General features: G+C 54.0%; 1 protein-coding gene across 2 annotated transcripts; it reads right to left on the bottom strand.

Moving 5' to 3' along the window:
* Positions 1-1,097: 1,097 nt before the first annotated feature.
* On the bottom strand, positions 1,098-11,244 carry PUS1 (pseudouridine synthase 1). Of its 2 annotated transcripts, none has more exons than XM_068990015.1 (6): positions 11,226-11,244; positions 10,204-10,435; positions 7,269-7,406; positions 6,304-6,406; positions 2,954-3,645; positions 1,098-1,396 (listed from the first exon to the last, which is right to left on the bottom strand). In XM_068990015.1, exons 2-6 carry the CDS (start codon positions 10,423-10,425, stop codon positions 1,349-1,351), a joined length of 1,203 nt encoding a protein of 400 aa, XP_068846116.1. In that variant the 5' UTR covers positions 10,426-10,435; positions 11,226-11,244; the 3' UTR covers positions 1,098-1,348. The 2 variants fall into 2 exon arrangements, with proteins under 2 accessions (XP_068846116.1, XP_068846115.1); XM_068990014.1 differs by lacking the exon at positions 11,226-11,244 and adding an exon at positions 10,743-10,918.
* Positions 11,245-13,722: the final 2,478 nt, after the last annotated feature.

Raw genomic sequence — 13,722 nt, forward strand, 5'->3', positions numbered from 1 at the left:
GACTGCAAGGAGATCCAACCAGTCCATTCTAAAGGAAATCAGTCCTGAATATTCATTGGAAGGACTGATGCTGAAGCTGAAACTCCAATACTTTGGCCACCTGATGTGAAGAACTGACTCATTGGAAAAGACCTTAATTCTGGGAAAGACTGAAGGCAGGAGGACAAGGGGATGACAGAGGATGAGATGGTTGGATGGCATCACCAACTCGATGGACAAGAGTTTGCGTAAGCTCCGGGAGTTGGACAGGGACAACTGTGATGGACAGGGGAGCCTGGTATGCTGCAGTCCATGGGGTCACAAAGAGTCAGACACAACTGAGCAACTGAACTGAAATGAACTTCTGCTGCTACTCAGCGACTGCCACCTCCTGACCGCCTCTTCCTTGCTGACAGAACATCACTGTTCTTCTGCAGGGCATCACCTAAAAAGCATTCCCTGCCTCCCTTGCAGCTACAGAAAACCACATGACACACTTCTAGCCAATGAGGGGATGAAGTTGCTAGCAGGAGAGCTCGCTAAGGGAGAGGTTCAACAATGTGCCCCTTCCTTCTGCCCTCAGTGTTCCCACCAGGGTCTCATGCTTCTTCCCTGAGTGTGGAACATGCCAGGGATGGATGGATCCAGATGAAAGCTATGTGCTGCAGGGGGCCAGGTGCACACACAGAAGGAACGCACGTTCTCTGGCGCTGGGGACCACTCTGCACGGCCCAACAGTTACCCTGTTCTCTTGTCTGTGCGGCTCTCCTGGCCACCGAGCCTCATCCTGCCAGAAGCGTCCCGCCCATTCCAGCCTCCACTGGCTAGCCAGCCCGCGCATGCGCACTGACCAACCCACGCTTCTCACAGCTCGGGGTGGAGGCAGAGCCAGGCCTGTTGCTAACACAGCGCATACCGTCTCTCTCCACAAAAGACCCACAGAAAAGACCGAGAAAAAAAGTCAAAGAAGTATCTTAAGTGGGAATTCCCTGGTGTTCAGTGCTTAGGCCTCTGCAGGGAGCCCGGGTTCAATCCCTCGTTGGGGAACTAAGAATCCCACATGCCCAGTGCCACAGCTCAAAAATGAATAGAAGTGACTAAGCCAAGTTTGTACTTATTTAATAAGAAAATCACTTCTTTAAAAAAATAAGTCTTTACATGCTCAGGTGTGTGTAGTCAACATGTTGAGCTGAAAATAGATTTGCAGCAGGTTCTCCCTGTGAGGAAAACTCAGAATGACGCAGGTCACAAGACCCTGAGGTGAAGAGGGCATGCGGGGGCTCTCCCGTCTGGCGAAGGCACACAGCCAACAGCAGGCTGGCAGGTCCCGGCACGTGTCGTGGGCCACTTCCAAGATGTTCCCAGGGCCTCAGTCACTGTCCCCGACCCCGTCACTGCCTTCCAGGGAGCTGGGGGCCTGCAGAGCAACAGCACACAGGAGACAGCCGTGAAGAACCATGTTGTCCAGGGGCAGGCACTTCCTCCCAGGGTGGAGGGCAGGCTGCCCTGACCTGCCTGAGGCAGGGCTCACCCTGACACCGTGTCTCTCTTAACTGGTTCAAGAACCTGTCTTAAGACTGGGAAAGCCAGAGGCTGGGAACAAGAAGGGAGGTCTTCACTGGGATCCTTCAAACGCCCAGAGGCCACTACTGTGGAACCCTGGGAACATAAAACTGAGCCACTGCAAAGCTGGACGAGTACAAGCCCCTCAGCAGTATGCACAGATGGCAAATGGCCGGAGGCCTCTATTCACAGAATCAAGCAGAGGGCAAGCCTGGCCCCAGGTCATATCTGTACATGTGCTCGACTTGGCCTCATGGTGCTTGGGAAAACTGATAACCATCAACCATCAAAGGGTAGAAGCGCAACCCAAAGTATATAAATAAAAGGTAGAATATTTCATATAAAATCCCAGAATGCGTTTTTCTGGAAAAAAAAACCCTAAGCTCTCCAACACTTGGCTCCACCTCCACTGGCTGAACTGACCACACCTGCCCCTTCAGGTGGAGCAAGAGCTCTCCTATTGGCCAGTCTCCACCGAGCCCTACTGCTTCCTGACACTGCATGCTACTTACCATCCGACCTGCATGCCTGCTTTCTTTACACCTGGCCCACCTTGCTTACTTCCCTTCCCTGGATGCACCTGAGTTTACAAGCCTTGCTGCGGAGGAAGGGCAGTGTCTTTCTGGATATCTAGAACGTGGGAAGAGATCTCCCAGAGCTCCAGATGGGAATCTCACCCTCTGACTGGCTGCTGGGCCACCAAAAGAGAACATGGGCTTTGGGGACCTCCCTCACTGCAGGGTAAAGAATTAAGAACTAAAGTTAAAATGTTAACTTTTAGCTCCAGCACCTTGAGTCATGGATATTCTCCTTCTAACATAAGGTTGGTAGTTACGTAACAGATGAGTCACACTTTGAGCCAGGGCCCTGGAAGATACTTGACAGCAAGCCTGGCTCCCTTGCTTGCTGAGCAGAGCAGCCTGATTGGGAGCTGGGCCACAATGCAGGGTCTGCATCAGCCTGCATTACCCCGCAGATGGAAGGCAGCACCATGGGCCTGGACAGGAGCACCGTCCTGGGCGAGAACACCACTGGGCTGCTCAGTGTCCTAGGCCCAAACGATCCCACATTCTGGAGTCAGACACATGCATACCGACCAAGTACATGAGCCAGAGAAGGATGTCCTAGTATCACCTACATCTCACACTTGAGAAGATGGGCCACTGAGTGTGCTCCTCACCTGGGGTCACCAAGCACAGAGCAGGTGAGCCAGCCACCAGAACCTCTGCCCTGGCCTTTGCTCCTGCTGCTGCTGTGACCCTGGAGGACTGACGCAGCTCTTGGCGCCTACGCTTGCTCATCTATAGAATGGGTGCAATCAATTACAGGTGTGGACAAGCGCCTGGCTGAGCTCCTGGGAAGGCCAGCACCAGGCCCCATGGTCCCCGTGGTCCCCAGCCCCCAGCCCCACCTTGGTGCCTAGGCCAGCCGCAGCGTGGGCAGTGGCGCTGAAGTCATGCATAGGCAGGGTGCTCAGCCACTGGGCCATGGACCTTTCCTGGCGCTCAGTGCTGATGATCGTGGGGTAGATGTGCTGCTCCTTGAAGGCTGTGACCTCTGCCTCCTCCCGTGCCCAGTCCAGTGGCTCGTGCAGCCCGTCGTGGCCGAAGCGCTGGTTGTACTTCTCAAAGTGCACCCGCTCCAGGACCAGGCCCAGCCCCGGCGCTTTGGGCACGTCCACCTTGGCCTCCCCCCAACAGCGCTCCAGCACACTCTCAGGCGCGTAGCCCTTGATGATGGCCACCACAAGCCCCACCATCTTCCTGATCTGGTGCGTCATGAAGCTCTGGCCCTTGACCTTGATCACAGCGAACTCCATGCCCTCACGCACAAAGGGCTCCTCACAGAACATGTCAAGGATATAGCGCCGGGCACTGGGCTCATGGGGCCCCTTCTGGGAGGTGAAGTTGTGGAAGTTGTGGGTGCCTTTGTAGCAGGCCAGGAGTCGGTTCACACGCCCCAGCGTCTCCGCACTCAGTCGGTACGTCTCGTCCTGCAAGTCGTGGTCCTTATGGGCGAAGGCAAATGTGGGCAGCATGTAGAAGTAGGTCCTGGCGTCGCACTTGTTCTTGGAGTTGAAGCCGCCCGTGACCCTCTTCAGTCCTGGGGGCAGAGGAAGTGATGAGGACAGACTGACACCATGACCAGCTTTGAGCGCTGGCACCTAGCCTCCCAAACCCAGATGAGCCCGAGCGGGACCTGGCTCCATGTGCTAAACCCTCAGTCCACCAGACACTCCGTCTCAGAACCAAACCAACCAGTACAGCCAACTCTCAGGCATCTGTCAGAACCCAGGGTCGGCCAAGGTGCTGGGCATCCTGCTCTTGCCTCTAGGATCCCAGGGGGACCCGGAACAGTTGCCATGGAGACCAAAGCACCAGCCGGTGACCCTGACTCGGAACCCATGGGTCAGAAGCCATTCTGCAGGTGAGCCCAGGGGCAGCAGTGTGATCAACAGCAAAAGAAGCTTAAAAAGCCCAGCAATAGGAAAGCCATCAGTGGCTCCTAGACATCTGCAGGAAGAAATGAGAGGCAGGCCCGCAGAGCAGGTGGCACGTCACCCAGACCGGAGGCCTCATGGCTGAGGGCTCATTGTATTGGCAGGAGCTCCAAAAATATTTAACCATTAAGTGGAAAAAAAAAAAAAAAGCAAAATGGGGCTTCCCTAGTGGTACAGTGGATAAAAATCTGCCTGCCAATGCAAGAGACGTGGGTTCAATCCCTGGTCTGGAAAGATCCCACGTTTCAGGACAACTAAGCTCGTGCACCACAACTACTGAGTCTGCGCACCTAGAGCCTGTACTCTCAGCAAAAGAATCGACCGCAATGAGAAGCCTGTGCACTGCAATTGAGAGTACAGTCCCCACCTGCCACAGCTAGAGCGAGCCCTCGCAGCAATGGAGACCCAGAGCGACAACAGCAACAAAAAAAGAAATTATAAAGAAAGAAAAGCAAATGGAGAACTACAGAAAGGGGAATTTTTTGTGACAGGAATACATATATAGAGATTATGTCTATATCTGTACAGAAAATTTCTACAAGGATGGCGAGAACTGTTGGTGGGGATGGTTTCTGGGAGCTGGGGACCAGGAAGTCCCCCGTGGCCTGGATGCTCCCTGCCGCATGGCTGTCCTCACGCTGGAGGCACAACCAAGTTGCAAGGAGTCAGCCTCACAAGGAGCCTGACTTAAAGGCCAACTTTGGCTTCATATTTCAAGGGGTGATTCGATGCCCGCCCCCCGCCAGCCCTCCACAGCAGCCAGCGCCTCCAGCCTGCCCCTGCCCCTCTGCCCGCCACTGCCAGTTCAAGGCTGCACCTTCCCTGTGCTCGCCACCATCTGTTTCTGCTGTTATGTTTGATTTGGGGTAATCTTATTTTTGTTTTTTGTCTTGCTTTAAGAATTCATTTCGGTCGACACTGAGCATCACAAATATGCTTTAGCACATAATTTCCATTGTGTGGAACATAATCTTCAAGAGGCTGGGGGAGGCTGGCAGTCGACCATACAGCTGGGCTGTTAATGGTCGTGTTGTGTCATGTTACAGAAGCAGTGTAAACAGCTGCAATTGTGCACAGGATTTGGTATTGTTTTAGCAAAACTGGAGAATAACCCATGGCAAACATTAGAATATTCCCTAGGGAAATGACTGTTAAGAAGCATCAAATGGGACTTTAAGAGGACTGGCTCTAGGAGGAGGTTCTCAAGAGGGATTACCCTACCAGGGAGAGAAAGACCACAGTGTAATAAAAACAAAACTATATTATACTAAAAGTAAATTCAGGCTTCCCTGGAGACTCAGTGGTAAAGAATCTGCCTGCCAATGCAGGAGACACAGGTTTGATCCCTGGATCAGGAAGATCCCCTGGAGAAGGAAACGGTAACCCACTCCAGTATTCTTACCTAGGAAATACCATGGACAGATGAGCCTGGCAGGCTACAGTCCATGTGGTCGCAAGAGTCAAGACAGGACTTTTGCAGCCCTCTGGCCCTCTGCAGAAAAAGTTTGCCAACTCTTGCTTTAAATTTAAACCCCAAAGCAATCACTTAAAAAAACAAACAAACAAAACTATAGTGAGTCATAGCATTAACTAACCAAACCGCTCCTTTCTCCAGAGGATATTCCCAATCCAGGTATCAAACTCAAGTCTCCCACATTGCAGGCAGATTCTTTACCAGCTGAGCCACCAGGGAAGCCCAAAGTGATAATTAAAAGCAATTTTAAGAAACATCAATTAATCCAAAAGGAGGGAGAAACAGAGGAGGGGAACAAAGTAACAGATGAGACAGAGAGAAACAGGAGGCAAGATCTTCACCCAGCCATCCCAGCACACATTATAATAATTATTAACACCAATGGCACATATACACCACTAAAAGGCAGAGAGTCAGACTGGATTAAAAAAAGAAAAGGACCTAGAAATCCCATTATCAGGCCTATTACAAAAGGGAATAATTGCCCCTGTTTTAATTTGATCGAATCCAGATTTTCATACCCAAGCGTTTGGTTAAAACAAGGCACATGCGGTGCCAAAGTGCTACAGTGATGGCGCGTCTGTCTGTCTGGCTGTGTCCCTTCCTGAAGGAGACGTGAGTCCTCAGTCCTTTTCTATAACTGACGTACAGCCACTGCAACCAACTGCAGAGGACCTGCTCGGTTGTCTGATCTCCACAATAGAGAAACTCGGCGAGAGAAGGAATTGCGTGTCCCTGTTGGGACCAGCCACCACCTGGTGCGCAGCCCTGGTGACACATGGCTTACCCAGAATCCGAATGTGAGATGGAAGGTGGCTGTTGATCTTTTCTAAAATGTCATCAATCAGCCACACCTTCAGGGACACGACCTGGCCGGCCGCAGACACGCCCTGCAAAGGAAGCAGACGTGGGAGGGCCAGCTGGGCCTTGCACTTGGAGCACGACGCTCGGCACGCTGGTCTCTTCAGCAGAAGGACCACGCACACGCTGCGTCTTTCCACGGAGGAATTCTGCTTCTAGAAATGCATCTGAAGGGAATAATCAGAGACGAGAACAGTGCTCTGTATAACAAGGGAGTGAACGCTGTGCCACTCACAAAACATTACAAGTGTGAACTTCGAAGCTCAACAAAACATAAACTTAGGGAACAAATCTATGACATCCTACAGATAGGAGATAAAGTCCCACCTTGGATGTGATTCTCCAGGACTTAGGAAAAAAAGAGAATGCAAGTTAGATGACAGAACTCCAGGGCAGAGCAATGAAGAGGTCACTATCTGAGTTGCAACAGCAGGAATCCTTTGGGGATGGGGCGCTGGTTACACAACTGATCGAGCTCTGTGCTCAGGATGAATGCAGTAACCATTTGTATATTACACCTCTGTGGCCACATGGTCCTGCTTGTATCATGAGCCTGAGATGGTTGGCTCTAAGGCAGATGTCGTGGCCACTGCGCCACCCGCAGGAGCAGCCAAAGAGAAAGTACAGGCAGAGAGGACATCAGGCCCTGTAGCTCCAAGCACCTAGGTCCAGCCACACCTGGGCCGGAAATGGCCTGGCTTCTTGGTCGCACAAGGCAACATGTTTCTTTCCACTTAGACTCGCTTGATCTGTGCATCTGTCATTTGTGACCACGAGAATCTTGAGAGATAGAGACACTAAGAGGGAAAGTGGGACAAGGACAAACACAAACCACAGACAGGCGACTGCGGTGCTGCTCACACCTGCCGGGGACGTGGGGACAGCACCTACCTTGTCCGTCCGGGCGCAGCGCTGGAAAGACATCTTCCGCATGTCCTCCCCGTGATTCTCAGGAATACAGCCCGAGCGGACCAGAGCCGACACCAGGTCATCTTCGATGGTCTTGAATTTCGAGGACCCAACATTCCTCTGAGGAAAAGAGAAGAAAACTTGTTTTTCACTCAGTCACGACCCACAGAAAGGGGCCCCAGGCCAGGGCTGGTCCAGGGAGGGATGTGCGTGGTGTGCCCGCACCTGGCAAGTGGGGACCACACCTGTGGGCATGGAGAGACCCTGCAGCTCGTCCCCCGACCTATGAGAAGTAGGAAAGCCACCTGTGGGTGCCCACAGTCCTAGAAATTTCCAACCCTAGACAGCCAACATTGGCCTCACCTGAGACAATATTTCCCCCTACCTAGTCAGATATTAAAAGACGCTTGCTCCTTGGAAGAAAAGCTATGATAAACCTAGACAGCATATTAAAAAGCAGAAGTATCACTTTGCCAACAAAAGTCCGTCTAGTCAAAGCTATGGCTTTTCCAGTAGTCAGGTACCGATATGAGAGTTGGACCATAAAGAAGGCTAAGTTCCGAAGAACTGATGCTTTCGAACTGTGATGCTGGAGAAGACTTTTTTTTTAACTTTATAATTTCCTATGGGTTTAGTTTGTGAATAAAAAAATGAACAAAGTGTTCACAGTAATTATCAAGGCAAAGTCAGCTCTAACACAGTTTCTCTGTAACGTCATGAGCGTGTCAGCAACACCACCAGGCCAGCGTGCAGTTGATGACATCACCCCTGAAGCTGGTACTGTCGCCAGAAGTCCTCAAGTTGCAGGGTCAGTGCCTGGGGGCCCAGCTCCTCACCAGCCACACCTGTCTCTTCTGGAGCTGAGCAGAGGAAGCAAGTGGTAGGACCCCAGGAGACCTCAGTCTGCATTCCACACACCTGCTGGGCTCATGGGTCCAAGGCTGCCCTCTGGGGTCAAGGGCGTGCGCAATACTGCTGTGGTGGGGAGGGGGCAACCCCACTAGGGCTGGGTGGAGAAGACTCTTGAGAGTCCCTTGGACAGTAAGAAGATCAAACCAGTCAACCTAAAGGAAATCAGTCCTGAATATTCTTTGGAAACTGAAGCTCCAACACTTTGGCCACCTGACGCAAAGAGCCAGCTCATTGGAAAAGACCCTGATGAGGGCAGGAGGAGAAGGGAGTGACAGAGGATGAGATGGTTGGATAGCATCCCCAACTCAGTGGATGTGAGCAAATTCCGAGAGATAGTGAAGGACAGGGGAGCCTGGCGTGCTGCAGTCCATGGGGTCACGAAGAGTCAGACACGACTGAATAACAAGTCAGAGACCAGCACCCTCCTGCTGAAGACCCATCTGTCTGCAGCACCCGGCCAAAGAGGGACTCCTCTCCCTCATCACCCTAGGGAATCCCCTCCCCCAGCACCCCAGGGTACCCCGCCCCTCAGGTCCTGAGCATGCCCTCCTGCATCATTACAGGGAGGCAGGCCCCCCACTAAAGAAGGAAGCCACCCCAGGGTACTACCAGCATCTAGTGGGTACAGATGGGAATATGCGGTTGGTGAGGGATGCAGTGTAACCCCAGCCCAGTCCTGCAGGATCCCATGACATTGATGAGATCACCACCCTGACATTTGCAAAGAAAACCTTTGACAGGAAGGGACACAGTCCTACACGCACTTCGCCAAGGCTCATCACAGTGGGAAGGTTCTTCCCAAAGTTCACCTTACAGTCTCCACGGCACCGTAAGCCAATCTCTCAGCAAGAAGCTGTAAATGCTCCTCCAGCGATTGGCATGGGTATTAGGAAACAGGGATAACAACCCTTCCACGTATCCTGACGTGTCCTGTCTCCATATGAGCTACCATCACTCTCCACCCTTCATTCATTCCCCTAATGAGGAAACTGAGGCAAACTGAACATGATGAGACATGGGCAAAACTCTCAAGTCAGCGACAAGGCAACAACACATGTGATCAAAGTCACCCTCAAAAAAGCATTTAAATAACCACAAAGAGCAGCGAAGGTGATTAGCTTGTTCCACTAAGTGGGACCGAAGCAGTTTTCACCCACTGTCACAATCTACCAGTGGTCATCAAACTGGGTTCATGGGTGCAACCTTGTACTTTAAAGAAAATAATGAAATAGGAAATGAAGTAGCTCATTACTACTGTTATTCACAGTAAAGGCTACCACAGCCCTTGGTAAGGTTGGGCATTCTTTTCTTAAACTTCTGCTTCAGTTAGATACTTACACAGCAGTGAATTACTCCCTGGGAGTCAAGCTTAAAGAAGTTTACAGAACAAGAAACCAAAGTGTAAGAGCCACAGAGCTGACCACAAGGAACAAGAAGAAAACCCACGTGCATCTGTCGGGGCACCCAGACCCTTCTGCTTTTCAGGAAAGGACTGCACGGTGGGGCTGGGCAGGGAATTCTCATGTGCCCATGCACGTGCAAACTGTCACCTCCACGACTCTGACAAAGAGAAACAGCAGCCTCTTCTGAGCATCCCTGGCACTGTCCCAATCCTAGTGAGCAGCATCAGTCAGCCTAATAATGACTCTTCATGCCAGGACTGTGATCTTAAAGAGGAGGAAGCGAGGCACGGAGAGCTCCAGTCACTTGCCCGAGGCCACAATGCTTGGTCATCATCAGGCCTAGGACCTTAATCACCTTAGGAGGCTCGTGAACACCCCCCACAAGCATCCAAGCAATGTATAGATGACACAAGTCTCAAAGCTGCTTCCATTTGAATCTTACTTGATGGGAACCACTCGATAGAATAGGTGAAGAATGAGACCTCGCTTTCTGCCATTTCCTGAGATGGCTCACAGGGCAACTGTCACTCTGAGGTCCCTGCCCCAAGCACATGGTGGCCTTGAGAGGTCAGAGCTGCGCAGGCCCCTCGGGGCGCCCTCACCTGCATGCCGTGGTAGCCCTTCCCAGAATAAGCCATGAGCAGCACGATCTTCCGCTTGGGCAGCTTCCTCTGCTGCTCCCCATCCTCACTGCTCTTGAGCTTCTTGGCCTGCTGCTCTGTTTCCTCCCAGACCCTGGTGGGGCCCTGCCAGCCACTCCGGGCCTTCTTGGCCTGCTCCTGTTTGGCTCCCACGGGCAGAGGGGCCTCCCCGTTCCCGGCCATCGGGTGCAAACTGAAAAGACACGGTGGGGGTAGGGTGCGGGGCAGTGAGCAACACAGAAGGAAACACAGTGAAAGAGTGACGGTGGCGGCATGGGCTGGTAAACACCCTGGGCTGACCACCGCGGCGTCCAAACACCAGCTGGGCACTAACTGTAGATCTTGCCCAACCACTAACTTGGCCTCGTTTCCCTGTCCGAGAAACGGAGCAGTGACAGCACTTAACGCGATCAGGGCTTGGCGCTCGCCGGGCATGCAGTCGGGCTCAGTGGGGGTCAGCGTGCTACCCCCAGGGTCACAGACAAGTGCACCGTCATTACCAGAGGAGGCGCGGTCCCAGGTGCGGGGTCCACGGTCCGCAGGCTCTCCTCAGGGCCCAGGCCGCCGCCCGCAGGCCGGGGAGCCCCATGCAGTGCCGAGAGTGGCGGGGGTGAGGGGGCACGCGCCCGACCCCTGACCTCCCCCGGGACGCACCCTCCCAGGCCCTTTAGATCCCTGACCTCCCCGGGGCCCCTACACACCAGCCCGCCCCTCCCGAACTCCCCGCGCCCCCTGCCCACCCGACACGCTCCAGCCCCGCCCCTTCTGGACTCTAACCTTCCTGGGACCCTCTCCCGCTCCAGCCCTGCCCGCGGATAACCTCAGACGTCCCTGACCCCCAGGCTGACCTCTGACCTCCCTAGTCCCTCCTGCTCCCCCTTCGTCCTTTCGCCCCACCCAGCCGGCTCTCCCTCGGGAGTCGGGGAGACCCCGACCACCCACGCCGGGACCAGCGGGGCGCGCCCTGACCCGGCCCCACTCACGGAGCCGCGGACTGAGCGCGAACCTGACCACGTGGGCGAAGGCGGAAGTAGAGAGCACTGCCGGACGGCGGCCGGACGTGGACAAAAGTCCTTCTGGGCGAGGCGGGCCGAGGTGGCTTGGGGCGGACCTTGGTGTCGGGGGTGGGACTAGGCGGGGCTTGGGCGGTATTGGGCGTGGTTTAGGGGCGGGGCCTGGTGCCGGGAGCCGGGTTCCCGGCCGCCGCCGCCGCCTCCCGTCCGGTTCGTGGCACTGTGAATGCACCATTTTAAAGCGAACGAATCATCCTCGCAGCTAACGCTCCCGGGCGCTGCTCCGTGTTACATGTGTCAGTTCATTCAGTCCCTTCGCCCACCCTAGGGAGGAAGCACCATAGGATCTCCCCGTTACTGAAGAGGAACCTGAGGCACAAAGAGGCTGAGCCCCTTGCCTGAAGTTTCACAGCAGCAAGCCCTGGCATGTGGAATGAGAGCCTGTCTTTCAACAGCATGCAGACAGCGCCTTCCCACAAACCTGTCCTAAGAAAGCACTTGCTATGTGCCACGTGCCGTTCTAGTGGCTCGGATGCATGTTAGCTTATTCAATCCTCATGAAACATTGAGGAAGGTTTTCTTGTCCCCATTTTACACCAAGAGGTCCCGAAATGCCAGGGAAAGAGTGAGTCATGCCGAGGCTCCAGGGAGTGATGACCTCCCGTGAACTGGTGGAAGACAGTTGGGAAACTCATCCATGCGTGGGGTTTGGAAGACTATGGGTGGGTGGAATGAGCAACAGAATCCACAGAAGGTGGAAGGAAGTGCTGCTGAAGGCATGGGCCTCATGTCTCCCTGAGTGGGTCATTTGGTCAGCAGCTATTTACTGAGCACCTGCTAGGTTCCCGGTGCCTCCAGAGGCTGGGAATAGATGAGGAGCAGAACCCCTGTCCACAGGAAGCTTCCATTCCTGGGGGGACAGGTCATAACAAACCAACAGTCAGAGAGTGTGTGATCAGGTAGTAAATGCCGAGTGAAGAATGACTCAGAAGTACTGGTGCATGCTACAGTCGGGGGTACCTGAGAATACGGTCAGCGGGAGAAGCCACTCCGGGTCTTCTTCTCCTGCTCCTGCTTGGTCCCCATGGACATGGGGGCCTCCACACGCAAAAGGCCGCATCTTGCATGGCTCCACGTGCGGTTGATCCTTTAAAAATGCAGGGTTGAGTATGCAGCTCCACTTACACAGGGTTTGTGTAACTAAATCCGAACTGCAGTACGACTCAGTCTGCCAGTGGTTGAATCCACGGATGTGTAACCATGGATACAGAGAGCCAACTGTCCAGTTATATATGGATTTTCAAACTGCTTGAGGGGTCTGTGACCCTAACCACCGTGTTTTTCATGGGTCAACTCTATATGAAATGTCCAGAACAAGCAAATCCACAAAGAAAGAAAGTAGATCCGTGACTGCTGCCAGGGATTCTTTTGTGGATCAAACTCTTCTCAGCCTCCTCCTCTGCACACAAGTCAGACCTGGTTGGACAAGAGCTCATGCAGATGGGAGGGGACAGCTGACCTGTGCTAAACAACCCCCCGACCCCACGGCCTCAGGACAGCCCATCCCTCTGGGGGAAGGGAAGAAAGAGCAGCACGAGGACTCCAGGCATGAGTAAAAGTCAAGGTCACGTGTGGTCTTAGGAACTCAAGTGGCTGAGTGGCCTTGAGAAGCAGCAGGGCACTTTCACACAGAGCCCCCCTCACCTCTTACCATAGACAGAGACCCATTATCAGGGGCCGGTTCTTTCCTGCTCTCAGCCTCTGCAGCTCCGGAGGCGTGGGCCCCGCTCTGGCACTTGCAGACGGATACGGGGGCCCAGGCTGAGCTGCTCGTGTGAGCGCATGACCTGGGCAACTGTGATGGCTGAAATGGCAGAGGAGCTAGAGCTGCTGAGGAGAGCTGTTGAAACTCAGTGATGGGGACTCTGGGTTGTGTCCTGGAGGTCAGTCAGCCTCTCCCTCCCCGAGTGAACCAAGAAGCCCAATGTGCTGGAACGGAAACCCGGGGCGGGGTGAGGGCAGTCTCAGGGGCAGGTCCAAGACCCTGAGTTGTGCCTGGGGGCGGGGGGCCTGAGTCAGCAGGACCACAGAAGCCTGGGGCCCTGCTCTCGGGTCCTGCATCAGGTAAGACGGAATGAAAGGAAAAGGCCACAGAGGCGGCTTCCTGCAAACTGGCCATGGAAGTGCCAAGCATGCCTGCTCCCTCATCGACGCCAGCAGCTCTGATCTCGCCATCTCAGACCTATGGAGTGCACATTAAAGCCTGTGAGGTTGGGATAGGTGCCCAGGGGACAGTTTGAAGTGGGACAGGCCCCTGAGTTGGGCCTCCTAGCTGAGGGTCCCTGTGAGCATGCCAGAACGTGCAATGCAAGGTCTACAGAAAGCAAGCCAGTCCCTCCTGTGTGCTTGCTGCAGCCCCAGGCCCAGCCAGTCCTCCTGGGCACTCCTTACTGTCAGGCTCCTGCAC

Source organism: Capricornis sumatraensis, chromosome 17 (assembly GCF_032405125.1).
Source record: "Capricornis sumatraensis isolate serow.1 chromosome 17, serow.2, whole genome shotgun sequence".
In the NCBI taxonomy this organism is placed as follows: Eukaryota; Metazoa; Chordata; class Mammalia; order Artiodactyla; family Bovidae; genus Capricornis; species Capricornis sumatraensis.

What these genes read in the sequence shown, in the direction of transcription:
- PUS1 (XM_068990014.1), bottom strand. Translation starts at nt 10,831, where the DNA reads ATGGGGCTCCCCGGCCTGCGGGCGGCGGCCTGGGCCCTGAGGAGAGCC. An exon ending in AGGGCTACCACGGCATGCAG is followed by an intron (nt 7,407 to 10,203) that starts GTGAGGGCGCCC and finishes TCTTTTCCTCAG; the next exon opens with AGGAATGTTGGGTCCTCGAA. An exon ending in CGGCTGGCCTAGGCACCAAG is followed by an intron (nt 1,397 to 2,953) that starts GTGGGGCTGGGG and finishes GTTGCTCTGCAG; the next exon opens with GCCCCCAGCTCCCTGGAAGG.